The sequence below is a fragment of the Salminus brasiliensis genome, chromosome 7 (genome assembly GCF_030463535.1).
Source record: "Salminus brasiliensis chromosome 7, fSalBra1.hap2, whole genome shotgun sequence".
Classification (NCBI taxonomy): Eukaryota; Metazoa; Chordata; class Actinopteri; order Characiformes; family Bryconidae; genus Salminus; species Salminus brasiliensis.
In genome coordinates, this window is record NC_132884.1 from 12,641,340 (window position 1) to 12,664,948 (window position 23,609).

General features: G+C 38.9%; 2 protein-coding genes across 2 annotated transcripts in view; one reads left to right on the top strand and one right to left on the bottom strand.

The window, feature by feature from the left end:
- Positions 1 to 15,587, top strand: part of szt2 (SZT2 subunit of KICSTOR complex) — a 113,741-nt gene extending 98,154 nt beyond the window's left edge. Inside the window, exons 71-77 of the mRNA XM_072683946.1 lie at positions 1,824 to 2,037; positions 3,843 to 4,026; positions 5,168 to 5,290; positions 6,363 to 6,918; positions 11,990 to 12,103; positions 13,011 to 13,079; positions 13,235 to 15,587. Coding sequence (XP_072540047.1) covers positions 1,824 to 2,037; positions 3,843 to 4,026; positions 5,168 to 5,290; positions 6,363 to 6,918; positions 11,990 to 12,103; positions 13,011 to 13,079; positions 13,235 to 13,378 — 1,404 coding nt within the window. The 3' untranslated portion in view covers positions 13,379 to 15,587. The remainder of the gene's footprint in view (positions 1 to 1,823; positions 2,038 to 3,842; positions 4,027 to 5,167; positions 5,291 to 6,362; positions 6,919 to 11,989; positions 12,104 to 13,010; positions 13,080 to 13,234) is intronic.
- A 51-nt stretch (positions 15,588 to 15,638) lies between these two features.
- On the bottom strand, positions 15,639 to 23,508 carry hyi (hydroxypyruvate isomerase). Its single transcript, XM_072683945.1, has 8 exons — positions 23,080 to 23,508; positions 20,707 to 20,818; positions 19,975 to 20,089; positions 19,760 to 19,838; positions 19,378 to 19,427; positions 17,848 to 17,917; positions 16,959 to 17,093; positions 15,639 to 16,128 (listed from the first exon to the last, which is right to left on the bottom strand). The coding sequence occupies exons 1-8, from the start codon at positions 23,276 to 23,278 to the stop codon at positions 16,025 to 16,027; spliced, it is 864 nt and encodes a 287-aa protein (XP_072540046.1). The 5' UTR covers positions 23,279 to 23,508; the 3' UTR covers positions 15,639 to 16,024.
- Between the last annotated feature and the right edge of the window lie 101 nt (positions 23,509 to 23,609).

Here is a 23,609-nt window from a genome sequence, read left to right on the forward strand (position 1 = left end):
TAGATGTTTACGTTTTGAAAACTATTAACATTAGCCAGATGTTTAGATTTGACTGATATTTGAATTGAAATTTGATAAAATACTGTGATAAGTGGGACAAAAAGCAGCAAACCCCCCAAATGCATAATTTCTGTTTTGTTTTGTTTTGTTTTGGTTTTTTTCCCATTTCTGACACCAATTTAGCTTGAGCTAATCTTAGCAAAATAACAGAAAGCACAAAACAAGATTAGAATTGGGATCCTTGATTCTAGGGCAGGGGTGGGCAATGGGAGCCAGAGTCCGACACAGTTTGTTGAATTCCCTGCTCATACCTAACTAAACCTGGCAGTTACCAGATTAACAGGTTGAATTCAGCAGGTATAATTCAGCAGGAAAAGTACAAACTTGTGCAGGAATCTGGCCCGCAAGGCCAGAAATTACCCACCCCATTCAGTGTGTTTAGTAGCAATTTAGTAGCACAATAGCAACTTTTATCTCTTTAAATAATGTAGGTTGCCCCTTTTTCTGGGGCTTGTCCCTCATGCATTGAGCAATTGTCCTCATCGCATTATTTTTTGACTAATGCAAGGTGTTAGAAAATATATCAAAGCTGTGTACTGAATTTCATTTAAAAGCTACGTTCCCCTCTTAAAGTGAATAACCTAGTCACAGCAGAATCAGCTACGGAGTTGTGAAGTATGTTTTTTCTGTGTTTTACAAATAGTATATTGTGTGACTGGATCAGAAGGTTTGCTTTAATTAAACTCCAGATGTTTAGTGGGACCTGCAAGGGTGCTGAAAGTTTAACAGCAGCTATCATTTAGCCTCTCTTAACACGTTACAATCTGGGCTACACTCTCTGTGATTAGCTTCAAAAGTTCAACCACTTGCACAGACTCTCATGAACAAAGAAGAAAAAAAAACAGACAAAACGTATCATTTATCAGTGTTACGCTTGAAGTCTGGTAAAAACTAGGACCGCCAGTGGAAAAAATGCTCTGTTTCCTATGCACACACAAGCACAATCATTTACAGTAGTGGTGAATGTGTAGTCTCAAAGCCTTTGATTTGATAAAAACCTATTTGCATTTTTTTCCAGGGTAATGGTCAATATCAAAGCAGCATCAGAAATAGCATTTAGCTCCCCTCCCCCAGTCTATTGTGCTGTAATTACTCCTAGTTCATGCCTCCCTGCTGTCATTTGCATTAGTCATTAAAGCTTTTGTAAGCCTGTCTTTGATATTGGATCTAATTATATAAGGTACAGTTGATTGATGTCGTGGATCTCAACAAAGGAGTGTGCAAGAGGATGGTTTTTGGCATAGATGGTTGTTGAAGTTGTTTGTGTTAAAAACTGTTGAAAACTTCAGATAATCATTTGGTTCTTGCCAGATTTAGTTTGTTGCAGCAATGCGAAGTCAATAGGGGGCTCTTTGGGAGACTTAATGAGTGGTTCTGGAGCACCCCTGCCCTGCACAGTTGTGTTTGTACTGCTCTAACACCCTCACCTCAGCTCAAGAAAGGCTTGTTGAGTACTGCAATGTGACACCAGATAAAGTGATGTTGATGTTCTAATTTAATCTTATGGTTGTATGTTTTATGGTTATTGTCGATTTCCATGAGTCATGACTGTATAACCGAACGGATAACAATTAAGGATTCCCTAAAGCATTATGGGGCTTGGTTAATGCTTGGTTTCTGTCTTTGTCTCTGTTTTGGCTACTACTTCTAAACACTCTACCTATTGGTTCTAGTTGAATTCTTACACCATAGACATGTGTCCGAAGCTGTGTCTGAACCTGTGTGTGTTTGTGTGTTTTTCTGCTTCTGCTTCTGCCTCACAGCTGTCAATGCTGTTCACAGAGGAGTGTGATAAAGTGCGGGACCTGATGCATGTCCACTCCTTTAGCTATGACTTTCACCTGCGTGTGGTGCACCAGTACTTGCTGGGCTGTCACATGACCCTACGGCAGGGCTACCAGCTCACCAGCTTTCTGGAAGACTTCATTTCCCATCATCCCGACATCCCCAAGTTTGGCCGCAACCACGTCTTCCAGGGTGAGAGCTATATTAGCTGTGAATCGATGACATTAGGGCTGGGCAAAATGACCAAAAATGTGATTTGTGTTTTTTTGGGGTTTTTGTATTTATTTATTTTTACATGACAGAGACTTCTATTTCTTTTTCTGCTTTTAAGAGTTCACAGAATGTGTACAGCTACCAGTGACTTATTTTACTACTAATGCACGTAGTATATATCAAATATTTTTATTGTGCAAAACAGCACTAAAGAATAAGTAGATAAAGCTGCCATTACTGCAGTCTTTAAAACATACATTTTAAAAAGTTTATGATCACTGAATTGTAGAAATAAAATATGCAAAGACTGGTTTGATAACCACTCCTTTATTGAATATTATTTTAAAAAATTAAAAATGATTGTAAAATTGTATAACCAACAAAGTTGAACCATTAGCCTGATGCATCAAGATACATTGCTGTATTTGTACACCTCAGAGTGTTCCATATTGTATAAATAACACAGCAAAGATATTAATATAAAATATTGATGAGATTAAAGGAACATGGACAGCAAAGGCACAAACATAGAAAAAAGAAATAAAGATCCTCTCCACCAATATTAGCACTTTAATTTACTCTTGCAAAAAAACAAACCTAGATTGTCAATATGTGAACCAGGCAGTACACAAGTCTGTTATTTGTGCTGTTTCCATTTATGATAAACAGTTACAATTTTATGTTGTCTAAAAAATAAAACTGCACAAGCTGTGTATAACGCTGTGAAAAGTGTGGAAGAGTAACAGTGTTAAATGCTACAAGCATTCTTTGTCCTCAGATAGCCAAAGAAGGCATTCTTAATATCAAACAGGACCAAAAAAAAAGTCTGTTTTAGAACTTTCGTTCAAGTGTTCTTGGGAATTGGTTTTGATTTCAGGGCAGAAATGTGGTTATATTTGATATCTGCTTTGCCAGGCAGAGTTGATTCAATTACAGTTCAGTTTCTATGCAAATTCTTTGCCTCTTTCTCCTTCAGTGTTTCTGTAAACTTTTCAAATAGATGCCTGTAATGCCTGCTGCTTCTTACCTGGGATGCTAGAAATACCATTGTCATAGTTTTCAGGGTTCTTACAAGAAAAAGTAAGTGAACTCTTTGGAATTATGCATTGGACTTCTGCATTTGCTTATAAAATGTGGTCTGATCATTATTACAATTATTAGAAAGTTACAATTATATACAAACACGATGCTGTTCATGTCTTTTATTAAACACATTATTAGAGAGTGTCCTTAGCAATGCCAGGACTTTAGCAATGCTTTTGTAACCTTTTCCAGTTTCTTGCCTTCTACACGTCTTCTTAGGTCTTCAGAAAGTTGCCAGTATCAAGGCATGTTTCACACTGACCAGTTTTTTGTTTGTTTGTTTTTTTTTTTGTTTTTTTTAAGAAGAACCAATTTGTCAATAACCAGACTTTGTGTGTCTTTATTCTTGGGCAAACCTGTGAAATTCACACTTCCCCATCTTCTTGTTCTCAATAAAGACATAAACAGTACAACTATTTGTGTTATTAGTTTACTGAGATTGGGTTTTGGCCATAATTATGAGAGAGAAGGATCAGACCACAATTTATTAGTAATCAATGCAGAAATGCAGGTCATTCCAAAGTGTTGGTGACAGCAATGGTGATTTTTTTTACATGTTGCAAAACCTATTTCTTACCAGGGGAACCAAAAGTTGGGTTTAGAAATATTATAATGTATTGGTGCTTATGTATATGTATGACCGTGTATTCTGATTGCATAAAAAAACGTGTGTGTGTGTGTGTTTTTGTGTGTGCACGTAGGGAGTTTCTCTATTTCGACAGGAATGATAACTGCCCACCAGCTTTATAATTACATCACCGATCATGCTGGTACATATGGCATGAAGCCTCTCCGCATGTCAAAAGCGGCAGTGACCTCTGATAACAAGAAGGGAGCGCCTAGCACAGACCTGCATGAGTATGCCTTAGTGGCACTGTGGAACAGGTACTACCAGCTCTTTTTTTTTTTTTTATAAAACTGTAGTCTCTTAGAATTTGTATTATTTATTTAACAGGGACAATACACATTTATCAATATGAAGGCAACAAGTAAGCAAGCTTGCAAAGATACAGACTAAATAAATGGTAATTTACAGAGTAAAGGAATGGTCGTCAAGCAATTCAAATGGGGAGTTGCTTGACGGAGTTCCAGTCACTTAAAGTGTGGGAAGGAAATGCAGACTGACTAAAACACTTTCTTATTGACATAATGCAGTCACCTCTTACAACAGCCTTAGTCGACCTGTCTTAACTAAACTATTACAGTGATCTGACTATTTATCTAAAACTTTCAAAGCCTGTTCATACACAGTCTCAAAGAGTTGTCGTACATGTCTGTGTCCACCTTGTTTGATAAAATGTAACAAACAATTAAAGCATTCATAAACAATTTTGCTGCCTCTAGTCTCTAGTCATACTATTACTGAATCTAAAGTTTGCTAAATTAAATTGACATGTTTCTTAAATGTTTTTGTTTTTTCATGCTTTATGAAATACCTATTTTTCCTTGTAGAAATACTTCTGGATCACAATCAGCTTTTTTATGAAAAACATACACAAGGTGTAAAAAAGATTTGCTGAGTATTACTGCACCTGAAAGCTCTGAACAGCCTGCTGCTTATCATTTGCAAACATGTATATAACTGTCATCTGCATACATTTGACAAATAATACTAGGAGGACAGTGTGGCATACCATTAACATATGAACTGACAATGGACCCAGAATTGACCCTTGACACCAACCTGATAATCTAGGTATCTGGATGTTGGTTTACTGATTTGTATGCATACATTTAAAAAAAATCACTTTCTGTAGAATAGTACCGCCTCATCGCAAGCTGCATAGGATAAAGAGTAACTGGACTGTTGTTAATATGTACAAATTAGGCTTCCATTGCATAGCTACATTACCCTTGTAGCTCCAGTGCAAAACTAAAGAAACAAACTTTACATAGCAAGCATTTCTTGATTTGACAGCATTTTTGTTCATCACTGTTTAAAAAACACTTTTATTAACCCTGTTTTTTGAGATGCGCTTTCATGTTCCTCTCTTTCTCTGAACAAACACTGCATGTATTCTTTCAGCTCTGGCACATATAAAGACCTAGAGGGACTGCGTCACCATGATGACTTTGACGTTTCTCTGCTGGTGTGTCACAATGCAGCTCCATTCGAGGAGCAATCTGAAGGGGAGAGACACCTGCTGAGGTACATACATCAGACAGAGGGATTAGAAAGAACAAAGATGAATTAGCAAAGACGAAAGAGTGCTGTGCTAATCTACTTGTTACAGGTTTTTTGGTGTTTTTAATGAATGGCTGTAGTGAGTGAGAAACTAATACTACTGTAACAATCAGCTATATAATATCACAGCAGGGCCTTATGTATTTTGTTTAGCTAATGCTTACATCCCTTATTCCTTATAACACAAAAGCACACCTGTTTAGCTTCTCACTCCTTTTGCAGCCTTTGAGGTGCTTGTTTGCTTATTTGGAAGTCATAATGAAATAAGTAATAAACTAAATGTTTCCGGACTGCCATTAATCTAAGTTGTCTATTAGCCATGGCTGTGTAAAACTGTAAAACTGACCTTGGAGTGCAGTCATGCTGTTGTTTTAGATACAATGAGTATATGAAAATGGGAATACATTGAGCGTGGTACATTAGAAGCAACATCATTTTGGTGTTTCAGTGGAAAGCCAGGTTTGTCTCCTTTTTTGCTGACTCAAAAATGATCTGATCCTTGACTTAAAGACTGTGGTCTGATCCGAGTTTTGTGATTCGTTAAACCCCCTACTAATGATTGAATAGTGATTTAGACCAGTATGTATCTGCAGTGTGTGTAGCTTTTACAGACGACTTATACTGATTGTGCAGACTTTGAATCTGCAGTTTGTGTAGTTGTCTGACAGTTTGGACTGCACAGAGACTTTAATCTACCATGAATCTGCAGTGTGTAGTTTTTTTAATAGTCAGTCAGTGAACGTGATTGATTCTGTAATTGACTGTACCTTGAAAACCCTTAACAATATGCTATTCCAGTCCCTTAATGCTAAAGAAATTTTAAAACTTAATTGACAGCAGTTTTTTTTATTGTTTATATTGTATTGTGTGGTGTTATGCTGACAAGAACATCTGCAATATTTGTGGGAATTTGAGGAAGTTGCATACCAGTTAACCAGTCAAATCCTAACAAATTATAATGAACTAATACAGCTGCTATGGTGATTAAAATGAATGGTAGTGATTTTTGTTTTCTTTTGCATTTGTATGCACACAGGTTACGTTACTATGTGATCATGACCAGCCAAAGAGAACTTTTCCCACGGCTGACAGCAGACATGCGGCGCTTCAAGAAGCTCCCTCAAATTTACCGTGACCCAAATGACCCCTACCGTGACCTTAGTGGACGGGCCCCTCTGGAGCGGGCTGAGTCAGGCAGCGCTATGGGCAGAGAGTCTGAAAATGATCTGTGGGAGGAAACTACCAGTTCAACACCGACGCCCACAACTAGCCCTGATCCTGAAGCTACAGAGCCCCACCTGCTTGGAGCTCAGGCTGCACTGTCAGAAGGTCTGGACTCCTCGAGCCTTTTTTACCCATCCCCTCTGTTCCCCCTCCTGAACTCTGAGGTCAGTTCAGCTCGCAGGCAGATCCAAAGCAGCGTGGAGCAGGCCATGGGCCATTGTCGCAGGGACAACCTGTGGAGACGGCTCTTCCATGGTGAGCACCTCGCCCTGGACAAGCTCAAACTCAGCAAGCTGGCCTTCGTTGAACTAGAGGAGCTGCTGGATGCAGTGCAGAGCCGATCTGTTGGAGAGATTGACCCGCAGCTGGTATGGTTACAGTATATATATATTTTTTAAAGTAAATAGATATGCCAGTTTATTAGGTTGTACCTTCTTTGCAACTAACCCTATTAGCTATAAACGACATGGGCAGCCACTCAGGAATGGCATCTTGTCTGGGGCAAAGTCCTCACGAAAAATCGGAATGGTTAAATTTGCACAAGACATCAGCAATATCATGTCAACGCGTGGGTCAGTGTATATGGTCGGAGTGGGCGTCTTCCCACTGAGAGGTAGGAGATGAAGGGAGGGTGTCAGTAATGGACCTCTCCCACTGAGAGGTAGGAGATGAAGGGAGGGTGTCAGTAATGGACCTCTCTGGACCTCATCTCTCTATTAACGTTACCTGGCCAAGTGTTCTGTCTGTACCTAGTCTCCCACCTTCTCCTCAGTCCTCATTGTTTTGGATTGATGGAGGGATTGAAGGGGTTGGGGTTCACCAAGGGTCCCATATATCTAGAATGGCCACTGCACACATACATTTCCACTGCACATTTGACACAGCATTGTAACTGCAGTCAGTTTTTAGAGTTGAAGCAGTGTGTAGAAGCCTATTTTAGGGTTTTTCTTCTTCTTCTTCTTCTGGCATCATCTTCTTCTTATTGTACATGCTTCAGAATTGAATGAGCTATTGGCCCTTGATACAAAAGAGGTCACATCCTGTTTAACAACACCTCCGTGGGAAATGTGAACACACATTTTCAGATAAAACATCGTTAAAAGGCTTTAACAAACTGACAAACTGTAAAAGCATGCTGATAACAGACTTGTTTTTGAGTGTAAGATAGGGGCCATTGGCAGTTCAGTTTATGTTTTAAAAATGTAGTGGCTGAATTGAGACACTTGGTCTGTGTCTTTCACTACACACACATATGCAAGGAAGTTGGTCTTTAGGACACGGCTGAAAAATGACATGGTTCTCCCGTTTCGTCTTAGTGTGTTTTGAGCAGAACACTGGTTTTCACAGGTAGCTGACAGCAGCAGCAATCGTAGCCCACGGCACTGTTGGGGGTGGTGGGGGGAACATGTGCTACGTTCATCACACACAGCAGTATAGCAGTACACAACCAGCAAATCACAGACAGCAACTCAACCCTATAATATTGCTGCAATAATCAACCCTATAATATCACAGCAGGGCCCTGATTTATTTCATACAGCTCATGCTTACATTTCAGTCACTTAATAATCACCACAGCTGCATACTACTTTAAGACACTTGTTTTGTTATGTAGCAGTGAATTAAGCAATGTGTCTCTTAGGTGTAGAACAAAGGTTCCTCATGGGCGAAAATCCAAATTTTTATTACTGGATTTTTGCATATTTAATAACTTTTAATGCATTTAGTATATAAAGCAGTTATGTAGTTGTTACTCTAAATTATTGATGTAATGCATGTATTAATAAGTGTGAGCACAGTAATGCTACTTTTTCCTCATTACACTCAGATTCATGCACTTTATTCCATGTTATGCATTTAAGTAGCGCTGAGGCTTGCTGGAGGTGTGTGTGTCTGATTAAGCATGCTGTAGCTATGCCATGAGTAGCAGAGGAAGGGTTGAAATGCTGTCCATCAAGCAGAAAGAGTGCAGAGATTTCACAGTGAGTGAACAGACCCTTGAGTGTGGCATTAAAAGTGATAAGGGCGTAATCTTCACCAGTAGGGCATCACCTGCAATGACCTCCTGACACACATTTTTACATGTTTTTATATGTTGACAGGACAAAAGGTCATATAGACCATCAGTCTCTGATCTAATTTCCAGTCAGAGCTGGCATAGTGTAAGCTCTTATTTCTTAAAATTATTTTTCTAGAAGATATTTCCGGGGATATTACATGTATGAAATTGAACACTGAAAAATGTAAAATTTAATGGCTATTTTGATTAGAAATTAAATTAATGGTGGACTCTGCACAGCTCTGTATGCAATACATTCCATATGTACCAAAAGCCTAAACCCAAATCTAATCCTTTCTTCAGTAACAAAAAGACGTGAGTTGTCCTCTTTCAGGATGTAAAGAGCCCTTTATAAACTCTGGAGCGTTTTGTTGATGCTGTGGGTGTTGTTGGGTTTTTTACACACACACACACACACACACACACACACACACACACGCGCACACTCATCTCAGTTCATGTAACTGCTCTGTGATCTGATCACACAGCTGCTGCTGTAGGCTTTGCTCTGGATCCCCAGCAGGTGAATGTAGTTTCCAAAGGCTTTATTCTTTGGCAGTGCAGAGGGTCAGGGGGTTCCTGCTTCTTCTCCTGATCATCTTCATCTTTTGTACATTTGCCCCTAGCTCCATAACCCCCACCATCATCTGTGTGCAGACCCAGAGACCCAGCAGCACTTTCATTCCTACAGGTTCAGGGCAATGGCTTTTAACTTGTACTGACAAATGTCTCTTGTTAACAAAACGCAGACAGGGAATGAAAACGGCCCAATCTTCCCTTTGTTTGCATTGAAAACGCACAGTGGCTTGCAGAAGTATCTATACCCCTTTAACTTATTTTCATTTTGTCACCTTACAACCACAAAACACCATGTATTTTATTGATATTTTAAGTGGTTGACCAACACAAAGTAGCACATAATTAGGGGTGACCAGATTTTTGCATAAGATTTGCATATATGCGCATGTGCTGTGAAGTGTGATTGGGAAGATAGCTTACATTCTGATTTGATTGTTCTATTTACTAGATTGCGGTGCCAAGTGTCAGATATGTGTCTTATCTCTGAGACAAAGACAACCACATTCACCATGTGTTTTGGACACAGAGGCAATTTGCCTTTAACCCATACATGGAGTGAACACACATGCACACAGTGAAACAGTAAGCACACAGTGTGCAGTGTAGCGAACCCGGGTATTGAACCCACAACTCTGTCATCAGTAACCATCAGTAACCCAGCTCTCTAACCATTGAGCCACCACTATATACATAAATGATATAAAGATTTGAAAATCACAGAATTTCTCATTCAATGAATTTAAGAGGCTAAAAATCAGATATTTTGCCTACATAGCAAAATGATCAGATTTGTGCCTCTGTAACCCTGTATTGTGAACGCGGTGTTTATTACCCTCCTACATCCAGCACGGCTGAGAACATGTTGGTGAGGCTTCTTTTTCACATGCAAATTTAAGCTCTGTTTCACCAAGATGTGCAGCTCTGCAGTGGGAGAGCTAATGCTAATCTCTTCATTTGGATGATATACGCAGCTGTCAAATGTCGGCAGGTTCACAATAGAAGGATAGACGTAGCCTCCGGAGGTGTTTCTGCGCACATGTGATAGCAGATCAGGGGCAACTTGCTGCAAATTAGATTTCTTTTAAATGGAATCAAATTTAGATCACAAGCAGAATGTTCAGAACTGCTAAATGGTTCTGTTTTCTAGCTGAAGTGTCTCATGCTGTTTCAGTTATATATTTTATAACCCCGAATAGTCTGCAAGTGCCCAGAAAAAGGACTTTCAAAGTGGGATGAGGAAATGGTTTAAGTGAGAGGAAAAAAAATGTTCTTTAAGTAAAGGGGGTTCATTATTGGGACACGAATGGCAGGAGCTGCAGTCACAAAGACGGCTCCACTGACTAGGGTTGACTAGGGGAACAGTGTCTAGGAACTGCCCTTTGCACTTAGATCTGTGTTATAGACATCAGTACCAAGAATTCAGTCAGTGAGCCTGAGGCTCATACATTAGTGAAATACGGAGAAAAAAATCTGTTCCAACTGTTCTGGAACAGGTGAATGAGAATACTAATGCAGGATGTGATCAGAATATGTTGGCAAAACCAGTCCATCCACAACAACACAGAGAGGGATAGCATAGTAGAGCTGCAATGCTTAAATATGTCTTTAGATATTGTTCTGCAAAACTAAACTATATAAACTACAGTTTTATATTACCCATGCAGCAAAGTTAATCATAAAAAGCAAGATATATTATTAATAATATTCTAATGAGACATAACCAAGCACTAGCTCAATGATGTGTGAGAGTACTGTTTACACAAGCTTTGGCCTTGAGACCAGAAGCTTGCCAGTTCAATCTCCTAAACTGACAGGACTTGTGCTCTGGAGCAAGGCACCTGAACCCCAACTGGTTCTCAGGCGCCGCAGCTTGGGTTGCCCACCGCTCTCAGCACGTGTGTTCACAACACCGATGAGTTTAAAATTGTGCAACACAAATGGTGAATGGTTCTTCTTTCTTCCTTCTTCCTTTACCTAAGGTTATGACCGTCCACAGTTCATTGAAAGGGGATAAACTAGGTTAAATGAATTAATGCTTTTTTGCACAGCAGAACATTCTTTTTTGTGCATAATTTCTTTGTATGTTGGGTGCCCAGAAGATTAAGATTAGCCTAATTAGCTCATATTTATATTTTCTAGGGCTTTAAGCCAGTATTTTCCAACATCTGAGTCTCATCATGAGCTAATAATGAAGTCCTTCTGGAGCTGAATCGGGTGCGTTCAAGCTGGAAAACACCTGTGCACTGCAGGTGGACTGCACTGCTTTAAATACTTCATGGTAGGGTGTAAGACAGTGTTGCTGTGCTTTTTACACAGTGGCCAACCACCCAGAATTACCCAGAATAAATATAGCACTGTGAAATGTCATGAATAGTGCCCACCTATGTAAGTGTGTAAAATCCCCACAAGGTTGTGCTGTGCAGACGTCCATTCCTGTACCTTGTCGGTCAGCCCCATAATAGCTGATTAGCAGTGGTCTTATGCTGGTCCCTTCCCATTGAGGGATAGTGAGGAGCAGTTAATAGGTGCAGAAACAGAGGGAGCACAGTCAGTAACAGTTACTGTTACAGTTTTTGAGAACCCACGCTTATAACCCACTCCTATAATAGGCTTACTATAGGAGTGGGTTATAAGAGTGGATTTTCAAAAAGGCCAATTGTAAGTACACTGTAGTAATATGTAAAAAAATTGCAACTCTGTGTGTGCACTGACCCAATTAGTCATTATGGATAAGTGTGTTTACTAAGTACAAAAATATAATCATAGAATTCTGATGTAGCTGATTGTGTGTTGATTGACAGGATTGCTTCCTGACCATGAGCCCAGCCTGGTATCAGAGTCTGATAAAAGTGCTGCTCTCGCGCTTCCCTCAAAGCTGCCGGCACTTTGTGGATGACAGCGGCATTCAGTACCTGGTAAGAGCTTCACAGTTTGTGTGTGGATTGTGTATGTTGATTTATTTTGTTGTCCTTCTATACAGACTTCAGTGCTGCACCATGGAGTTGCATAGAAATATTAACTTCCACCTCCAGCATCCCACGCCACCTGGCAACAATATTGTTTCTGCTTTACAGTAAAAAAAAACTATTTACATCTGAACATTTGACGGGAACACAAGGGCAGCACTGCTCTTTAATTACACTACCTTGCTTTTCTTTTGCCTGATTTTTTTTTAAGAGCCGCTTTTAATTTACATTTTTAACACCTTGTTGTATACAGCTTTGCTCTGAAATCCACTCAGCAGCCACTTTTTGTCATATTCAAGAATTAAACTTACTTAGAGATAGATTATTACACTTACTTTGAGCACTTATTAAATGAAAAAGGGAAGAAAAGATGGAGGGGGAGGTAATCTGTTCAACATTTTCAGACCTTTGTGGTTCACAGTGTACGCCTGCCTATGTGGTGTTAAAATGTTAAATTGAAGTCTTGCAGGGGATTAGGGGAATTTTATGGGGAGTAATTGTCCGCTCCTCCAGAGTGTCAGGAGGTTACTCCCTGCTTAATTCTGTAATTGAGAGACTCCACATCAAAAGGACTTGCACTCTCAGAGATTTTCGTGCTGATGCTGTGAAAGCAGCCGGCTCACACGCACTGTAATTTTTTCCTTCCACGTGTCTCAAACAGAACTTCTCTGTGCGTCTGGGCTGCAAAGCTGTGCATTTTTCAATGCCTTAATGCTAGCTGACATTAAATGGATCATGCACACTGGAGGTTAAATTTGAACATGAAAAGGAAAATGGGCTGAAGAATTAGGAAATTTAAATGCCGCTCTTTCTGAATGTCATTAACTCACTCTTCTTTTTTTCTTCTTCTTTGCAGGCCGTCCTAAACCAGAAGTTCACAGATTGCTTTGTGCTGGTCTTCCTGGACGCCCAAGCGGGGAAAACGGTGAGCCATTATGTTTTTTTTTTTTTATTCTTATCCCAGCCTGAATCTTGTTGATAACATTCATTTCCATGTGTAAAAGTGGCAGGACTTTTACTGCGGCATAAAATTTCATACTGATCTCTCCTTAACCCCTCCGTCTCCTGCTTTTCCTCCAGAGTCTCAAGGTTGTTTTCAGGGAGCCGCTGCCTTCACAACCGCAGCCTAGCAACAGCCCCCCACCCCAGCTGGTTTCCATGTACCATCACCTAGAGTCTGTGATCAACACAGCCTGCTACAACCTCTGGACTGGTTTGCTGTAGCACCGCAAAAAGACACTATCTAGAACGTGCACACAAGCTTGCTGCCTCTGTGTGTAGGATGTGAAACGTGTGTATACTATTAAATCAAAAAGTTGTTCTGCAGATTGGAGACATCTGGACTACATCTGCATAAAAAAAAGCCTTGTAGCTGTGCTTTTTAGTGCTACAAACTATAAATCCCAACACACACCCCAACTCAACAGCATGCACATAAAACTAGCATTTGGCTTTAAAATGGTGCAGAAAACTAATTGACAAGCCAAATTAATTTATATAATATTAAGGGAAGACCACGTTGTGTAGACTCTCAACAATCATACAAAGGTACAGTACACTAAACCCAGTGTCTGACTCTGCTGATGTTGGCTAGGAAATGTGTGGTCAGGATGGGTATTCCATCGATTTTTCTAACATTCTACATAATTAAATGGTTAAGATGTAAACAGTCATTCCGAGTGATTTCGTATAAAATACTCTGTTCTAGAGAAACTGAGACAGAGTCAGAACAGAGACAGAGTCAGAATTGTTCACACTGCTGCTCACAGAAACCAGACATTTAAAGTGTGTAATTCTTCTATAATCTACACCACAGAAATGACATGAAATGGTTACAAATACACTGCCTGATGCCTGAGTTTAACAATCGTTCTGTCATAAGATTTTAGCTTAAAGCATAAATATGAGCACAGAGCTGCATGCAGGCCATCTTTCAGATTTACCACCATTTTACCATAATCAACAATACATCTGAACCTCAGAAGACACGCAAATATTCATTTGTAGTTTTGAATTGTACTTTTCGTCATTACTCTTGTAAAGCAATTTGACATGGTCGCTTTAAACCAACCCACTCTGAATGTCCTTGTTTACATTTCAGCTTTCAAATTATGCAGAAAATTCAAGTGAGTGACTCCAGAATGGATCAACTATGGCTGAACTGAGAGGAAAACTACCTCACAGTGAAGTGACTCAAACTGAATGACGCTTAGGTGAAAAGTGCTAATTCTGTTGGCCTGAGTGTTTTTCAAATTGTAAAGTTTGGAAGCTTAGCCAGCAGCACCGGTCAATCACACCTTGCTGGTTTTGCCAAAGCCATACTGTTCATCTTAAATTGTTCCCTAGGTGTTGGTTTTTCCCCTTTTCCCTTTTTTGTTTTGCTGGATGATAACATGCACAATAGATTTCAACACTGAATATTCCCATTATTATTCTTTTACATCTGAATCCAGAATCATTTGAGTAAAAACATTTGCATATTGCAGTTTCTTTGCAACGTCAGTACTGCAAATGTTAATCACAGTAAAGATTAGCAAGCAGTATGTTGCAGTAGTTGATTTTTCTAATGTTAAATATGACAAATTAAAGTTAAAATAAGTAAAAAAAAAAAAAAAAGTGGCTACAAGACGTCTGGTCAGGGATGTGAGTGAGAGAGATTTTGACTTGATATTGCCATTTATTCAATGAATTATTCAGGTCAGGTTATGTGACGCGCACACAAAAAAAAAGCCTTTCAGTGAGTGCAGTGGTGTGTTGGGCTTTAAGCAGATGACTACTGTACATTACTGTGGGTGGGTAGGTGTGATGCTACACTGCTAGCATTACTGTTAGCATTGTTGGCTAATAACGTTTTTTTCTTTCATGTTTTTTTTTTTTTACGTCCCCTACTGCCATTATGCTCAACCCAGAAGTGCCTGATCTTTTTTCTTTGCTTTATTTGCTAAAGAGAGGTGAATGAATGGCTGTTGTATCAACGTTGTGAGGAGAACCTTAAATATTACATTTTTGTTGTAATTGAATTTTGTCATCATAATTTAATGTCTTGGTTTACAGACTGTGCAGCAGGAAAACAATTACTACTAACACATGCACACTTGTCAGGAGCACTGAGATGTCTACATCACCCTGTGGTTCATTGACAGCCTTATGTTTGTGTTTTTCATAGAAGGAAACCAAATATTGGGTCATTGAGCTTTTTTCTGATTTTGAAAACTGCTGTTGAATGAGACGGTGTGTTCATGTTTTTCTGTTTGTTTTTTTAAAATGAGGACACTGGACACCTGCGCTTAAAAATGCAAGATGCTAATCATTAGCAATTGTGGTGTGTATGTAGGCAATATTATAATCAGAGTGATTTAAATGTCTGAGACTTGTACATTATGTATATACTGAACTGTTTGTATGTAAAATAAAATGCAACATCAAACCTTAAGTTAATAACTGATGGTGTTTTAGTGCAGCGTGTTGAAAGAGAGACACAATAGAAGGTTTTTTTGTTTTTTATGTTTTTATATTGTTCCAGTAGGTCCAAGTAAGGACTCCATATATAACATCCTAGTATTTATCTAGAGTATTTATGACGCTGTTGGCAAAGGAAGCCCTTGCTGAAGCATTCAGTTCCAGGCTTATCTCCACCAGACAAGGGGCTCCATCTAACCAAGCCTATCTGTAAATGTGTGTGTAATTACTGGCCCAATTTCTCCAAACATGCGTGCATTTGTTGGTCTTGATTTCTGCAAGCAAACACACTCTGGCACACGCTGAAGGGCCCCAATCCCCCCAGTGCCTCTTACCCAGTTATGTGGCTAAGAGTTTTCTTCCATGATTAAATGTTGCTGATGGAGTAGAGGACAGGGAAGTGTCGTTCCATTATGTCCTACTAAAGCTCAATTCTGGTCCTGACACACTGCAGTTTCTCTCACAGTTTCCCTCCCAGTATTTTCTCACCCACCCCAGGCCTGCTTCTGTAGAACCTGAAAAGAAAGGAAAACATAGTCTCTAAACCTGTTTAACAATAAGATTCATTGTTTCTATAGTAGACAAAGTATAAACAAAATACAAAATGAGATGTACACAGAGTATAAACGCAAAGAAAAACATCTGAACAGGTGCAACTGCATTGTATGCATATTATATGCGTATTATTTGCATAACTTCACTGTCCAATGAGTAACATGCAGCTCCAAAATTGTGACTCCAAAATATGTTGAACTTTGCATGGAAGTCAATGTTAAATAATAGTTTATTTCAAATCATTTTTATTGGTCTTTTTATCCGGTATTATTAACCATCATTACTTGCATTACTCTTACCATCACTGCCATGACTATATTAAGTTATACTGCAGCATGATTAATATATTATGATCAGAACAGCTCAACAGTATAGATGGTTTGGTAACATTTATCAATAATGTTTAAATAGTTCTGACCAGAGGAGGATGGGTCGTGTCCCCCTTGTGAGTCTTGGTTCCACCCAAGGTTTCTTCCTCCAGCTCTGAGGGAGTTTTTCCTTGCCACTGTCGCTTACTGCGGGTCTTAGTCTTTTTATGTTATTTATTTTTCTTTTTTTTCTGTCTTTTAGTAATGACCGATTCTGTAAAGCTGCTTTGTGACAACAGTTGTAAAAAACGTTATACAAATTAATTTGACTTGACTTGTTATTTATAATGGTACAGGACTTCGCTAAATATAGTAGACACAGTTATCTGTGCCTGTTTTGTGTCATTTTTACTTTTGCTTTTATGATTCCTTTAAAACAACTTGAGTGACTGAATGACTAATGCCAGAAGTTGCAACCTCACCTTTCGGTTTGTATTCACAGCCAACATATCCCTGGTAACCCAACTTTTCCAGCAGGTCAAAGAGATAGTGGAAGTTGACCTCTCCTGGACTGTCTGGTTCATGGCGATCAGGAACCTGTGCGACCTGGACATGACCTGTGAAGTTGAGAGGTAATTAGAAGTGCTGTTAAGTTTCCAGAAAAGGTAAGTCTACTATTACCAATGTGAACACCTTTGAGTTGATTAGTTTCTAGATTTCATATCAAACCCCTCAGAATGACTTTTTCTTGCACCAAGTAATTACTCCATTAGGATAAGGTAAGTCTGACCTGTAGTGAAGGTTGTCACAAAACAATTTTCCATTCCCCAACTTAACATTCCTACAGCAAACTGAACATGAAAAAACTGTTAATTGTATGTAGCCTAATATAATCCATAACTACCCATTTGATATAATTGCTATCATTTTGTAGTACTGGAAAAGCAACACTAGGGTGTTGTGTCTTTAATAATATAGACATCTGCATTACTGCTGACATCTGAATGGTACTGACAGAAAAACAATATGTATTTCAAAAATATCTCCATCAAAAGAGAAGTTTGTCCTTTTTTAAACTATGAACATTACGCTAATACGTACCATGTTTACATTAACTATGAAAATTGGTGCCTACATATCTTTTCTACTTTATTGCAACAGTTCAAGTCAACAGTCAAGACTCTCCTGTGTTTCCCCATGATAACAGTAGACTGACAGACTGGCACTACCTAACCCATTGTGCTGTCCGTTTATATTTAGATCTTAATAAACGTGACATTGTGTACCAGGCATGCATTTTATAGCCTGAAATGATGTTCCCATGTTAGTGAACTGGTGATGTCAAACCTTGATATGGAGTGTGTTACTTACCTATAAGGGGGAAATATTTTTGGATGTTCTGGGTCAGGTTCCCATCCATTATCTGCCAGTGGTAAATGTCCTGTGCAGGGGGAGAAAAAGATGGCCACTGTCAAAAGCACACACACCAACCTCTACAGAGTCGTGTGATTTAGAGGAACTCTCATGTTTCTCAACTGGTGTTATTTCTTCACTGCCTTTAATCATACTTTGCTGCAGTCCCTTGCTTTTATGTCTCCTTAGACGAAGTAAAGCTGACAATAGAGTGCCAACAGAGAAACATTAAAGTCTTTTCTTTCCTGCCTGGATGCAGGCATAGCAGCTGCAATGCTGCTTGTGCCCTCAGCCTCCCTTCAGCTACACACAGAACAAAGTCCCCAATATATGATTTATTTAGCTGAGAAATCAAAACAGGAAAACACACCGAAATGGGAGTTCATTACTCTGAAAAAAGAAAAAGACAGTCTGGACCGTCTTACAAATATCCATTATATATTAACTGCTTACGACACTAAATTCTGATTTTGAAATGTTTGACATGGCACAGCCATTAACACTACCATTCCCAAAGGAAAACATTCTTAAGGTTTTAATGAGAGAAACTTATTAAGCTGATGTAGCTAACAATTAATGAAAGCTTACACCCCACCAATAAACACTGTGCAAAATGCATACAGTCGCATATGAACAAGTCTATCTGAGCTTACCTAATAACAAGTGTGTGACGATTTAGGCATGCAGTGAGCACGATGCTGTCTGGTTGGGTTCAGGTTTTGTACTTGTTAAGTTTTTCACCTTGTATCTCCAGTTCAAAAACAAACAACAGAATAACAACATACATTGCTAAGCATCTCTATATGGGGGGAAATTCTGTCACTTTATTTGGAGTGGTCCTTTTTAGATGAAATAAACACATCAGACTCTCAGTAACATCTCAACAACATATCATTCGGGTCATTTAAGGTTAGGATTAGGGCCAGGATGAGGGACAGGATTATGTTTTGGGTTGGGGTTAGGATTAGGATCAGGATGGGGGTTAATTATAGGTTTTGTTTTAAGGTTAGGGTTAGGATTAAATTTTGGATTGAGGTTAAGGTTAGAATTAGGGCATTGACAAAGCATCTTCAAGATATTTAACTCAATGTATCCAGATGCTACTGCACTGATATGTTGTTAATGCATTACTGATACACTGTTAAGAGTTTATTAATCATCTACAAAAGACCAGACAAGAGCAGAGTGGTGGCTTCATGTTCTTTCTGCTTCCCAGTGTAGGTCTTATTGAAAATACATGATTGGAATAAAGTTCACTAAATACTGCAGAATGCTGCAGATTGTGGTAATACGGTCAATACCATCCTACTGAAGTTGGTTACATAATGTAATGGTGCAGATTTGTTGAGGATAAAGAATCTGTGTAATTTAGCCCAAATTCTGACAAAAGGCCTGAATTGAAAAGCCATAGCACCAATGTGCACATCAGTGTCACAAAACACTCTGTGAAGAGATACTCCAACCCTAAACCAGACAAAATATACTCACCATTTGTAACTTGATGTTTGGGCGGTCAACCTTCTGAAGTATTTCAGCCGCTATAAGAAACACATCACCAAAGAATAAGCCTGCATTAAAATACCAATCGGCGTGCAAAGTCTTTGACTTTGAGACATACATTGTCCTCTATATTGTTTAAGACAAATAAAATATTTTCCTTGATATGCCCCTTAGCTGCACTGTTTCAAAGTTATCAAATCAAATCAATCAGACATGTACACATTTTATTTACTTTAAATACATTTGCATATGTTTCTGTTTCACAATGCTGAAATTACTTTTTTGATGTGTTTGCACTGTATATTCTAAAACTAACAGCATACTCCACACAAATCAAAGCTAGGCATCTCTAGAGAATTCTCAGTTTTACCCTGATGTGGGGTGTCCAGGAAATACTGGGGATCAGTTATCCTTGTGTTTATTGGCTCAATCAAGCCAAGAATTCCCTCCTAAAAGAACATCAACAAATGCTGCAGTCCCTGTTGTTTCAATCATATAAAATACAATATAAAAACATTAACAAAGCAGAGGACAGTGTTATTCTACCAAAGGCAGTGGAGGTTGTGAATTAGATTGGTGGTTCACCTTTGCAAGGACATCTGCAGCATATTTTAGGTTTTGCACAAATGTAGCCTCCATTTCCACAGCAATGGCAGAACGTGGCATCCCTGCAGGTACTCTCCCAGCCATCAGGTGAATTCTGGACCAAAATATTAGATATTAGATTTGATCTACCTCTCAACTATGAATGGATAAAAAAAAATAAAAATACATGGCCATTTAATGTCATGTTATTTTTCTATGATGTAGAATTAAAGCATTCCTATTACCAATGTGAACACCTTTGAGTTGATCAGTTTCTAGATTTCATATCAACCCCCTCAGAATGATTACTCCAAAAAAACATTTGCAAAAAATCTGGTCATCCATACCGGTACAGCACGACAGATATAGAACAGTTTAAGAGTTTTGTCAGACAAAAAAAAAAAATTACATTAATTAAATAAGTCAATAACATTAATTAATTAACAACTTTACAAGATGATTCTTCCTTGGTGCTACATTAAGTTCACACAAGCCAATCTTAGATGCTCTTTCTAATCCATCAGCAGATTCATTCTGCAATTACTGAAGTCTTACAAACAGCAAAGTAAAAGAAAAATAAATATATAAAAATTAAAAAATAAAATACTTAAAATATTTAAAATTAAATAAATACACTGTCACAACAAACTCTGTCTGCTCACCCTTTTACATTACACATTTTGCAAGCTGGCATATTTTAATGCTAGCTTATGTTTTGCAAAACAGCAATACCTCTTGCAGTCCAATGCTTTAGCATACTCAATTGCCTGAGCCAAACCCTGCCTGAAGTCTTGCTCCCTCCCAGGGACAGCACCCAGCCCCAAATCTCCATTCTTTAAATCACCTGAAAAATATCACACAAGTTACTCATCATTTCTCATAATTAGTCATATATTTTAAAATAAATTATGATAAATTAGACAATTATGCTGGCTGTTTAATTATGTTTGTAGTCATCTGAACAGTTATAAGGATTTGACTGCATTCATCCACAAGTGCATTAGTGAGATCAGGTACTCATGGTAGAACATTTGTTGTGGATCACACACATCATTCTAACATTACCAAAAAGATATCCCCCATCACTCCTGAAAACCACAGTCCAATGGATTATTGTGACTATATACCTCTTTTGCTACGTAATTAAAGTTAAAGTAATAATAAAAAAAATTATGATCTACCAGTTTAACAATGTCCCCTTCAATGGGACATGAGGGGTTACTGAACTCCTTGCATGTAAAAACTATGGCCTGCAACCCAAATGAACACCAATATAAGATTTAGAACCTTCACAGGTTCATAGTGCTCTACACCACCACCATCAAAACACAAACTGAAGGATTGTGGTCTAAAAGAATCCCTTCTGTACTGTTGCTGAGACTTAAATAATCTATGCCAAGATGCACTTTTTTTAGCACCTTGTGGTTTTCTTCTTCCTTAGACACCACTCTGCATGTATGATTTTACTGTTTCATAGCGTTTGCTGACATTTTCAGTAGGGTGGCCGGACCCTGTGCTAATACACATAAAAGTCCTCTTTTTGCTGTTGAACTTGCTTTCTGCTTCCATTGGTTTAACAGCATTGTCATGTGATCTCATAGCTCACAGCTGTATATGCTAAACAAATTCTCATAACTGTGTGCAGAAAAATAAAATGCAGAAAAGGAAAACGAAACAGTCAGCACAACATCCTGTGATCTTGCAAAGAAGTAAAGATGAATTTCATACCCAAATGAAAATGGTGCTATTAAACACCATGCTGATACAGACAAACCTGATGAAAACATGCAGAGTACAGGTACATCATCTCTGGAATCGTTTTGTAATACTAGTCGGTCACCACTAAACAAGAAGATGTCTGCGGCTGAACTGCAATGTATATAAAGCTGCAAAGGACTACTACTCTTACAGAAGTGTGAGATCTAGCAAGAAAATATGAGGCTGACTTCATCCTTTTCTATGAAAGGGCAAAAAAATATGGTAATAAGAGCTTTCATAGTTAAGTACCTAAATTCAGTCGTGTATCATTTGAAACATTTTGTGAAGGGGTTCAAAGCTGCTATCTAAAAGACACTGATGGAAACGGACTGTATGGAGAATATGTTGAGGCATCTCTCAGTTCTCAAAGGTAAAGAACTGCAACAGTGAGCAGAGGTAGGTGAAACAGTTCACAAAGTCTGAGATGCCCCTCAAGAACCTCAGGATTGTGAGATCCTAGGTATTCTCCATTCTATGCACAGTGCATTTTTCCATGATGAGCACAGCATGGAGAAATTAGAGAAATTGTCTTGAGGTGGATAGTGTCAAGGCAGAGCTTCAGATCTGGGTGAACCTCACATAGGGTACCACAAAATCGTGGCCGATAGTAAAATCCAGGAGGCAGTGAGGAAAGGGCTTATTAAGTAGGCAAGTTTGGTGAGAAAACTAATTTATAAAACAGAGTTTTAGTTCAAGTTGGTCAGCTCTCTTATACAGGCCGTGATGCTATTTAAAGTAAAAAATGTCATTTATGTACGTCCGCTAGCAGGTGCAACTCTGAGGGTTTTTTTAAGTGTCTTTTGTGTCACGTTGTGTTGAAATATGATGTTGTGAGAATTTAAATGTATCAGTCATCAATCATACAGTGATTTGCAGCGTAGTTTTCATTCAGTTGTTGTAAGACAAAAATCGATTACTTAAATATACGGTGAAACATTGACCACTGTTCAGAAGGCACTTGTCCAACACGTAGCTAAACTATAGCGTAGCTCAATAATATCTGCACTAGACAGCCATACACTCCGTAAATTGCAACGTATAACATAGATACTGTATCACATACAGTCCGTTTATATATGTAAAACTCGGATAATTGTATCCCCTTGTTTCGTAAGCAAGCCAGCCTGCTGCTCGCAATACATCATGGGAAATGTATTTTTTGCGCCGCCTCCTCTGAACAGACTGCGTTGAAATGTCTCACTTCCTCAAACTACAAATAAAACAAATGCAAAGCACACTAGCTAGCTAAGAAGGCTATAGGGAAAGCGAATTGTGCACGTTAATAACTGAACAAAGTCAATCGGAATCCTACTTAAACAGCTAGCTAAAAACTCTCCTAACTCTTACCCGGGGGAGTGTTTATTAGGGCCACCTCTAGCCCTGTTTGCGCCGCAACCCTTTGCAGCTCTCGCGGGTCCGAATCGTACAGCCACGCCGCTTCCACCGCCTGGAATCCCGCGCGGGCGGCAGCCTGGGCTCGCTGGCTAAACTCTGGCAGTTCAGCGAACAGCCACGAGATGTTGGCACAGAATTTCAGCGCGGTCATGTTTCTCCTCTTTCGCGTTGTGTCTGACAAAACTGACTGAAGTTAACCGGCGTTTTGTCAACACGAACCAACCACGCTAATCAATCATTAACTCGGATCTGATATTCGAATAGCAACCTTATCCAGCTGATGTCATGTCCCTTTCTTATAAGGCAGTTAAGGTTTCATTTCTTTGGAGAATTTAAATACAAACAGGAAAAAAACTGTTTACAAAGTCCAAGGCTCATGCATAGACCGCGCGTGCGCACTGCGCAAGCGAGCACGTCTCAGACAAAAACCGAAAGCCTAACATTATAGGCAGGCCACAATGACAACTGATGAAATATAAAGA

Bases quoted from the DNA above. Each gene is read 5' to 3' on its own strand.
- hyi (XM_072683945.1), bottom strand. From the start codon at position 23,278: ATGACCGCGCTGAAATTCTGTGCCAACATCTCGTGGCTGTTCGCTGAA. The intron at 20,819-23,079 runs GTAAGAGTTAGG...GATATTTTTCAG, and splicing joins CCTAATAAACACTCCCCCGG to GTGATTTAAAGAATGGAGAT. The intron at 19,839-19,974 runs GTGAACCACCAA...ATGTTCTTTTAG, and splicing joins CTGCAGATGTCCTTGCAAAG to GAGGGAATTCTTGGCTTGAT.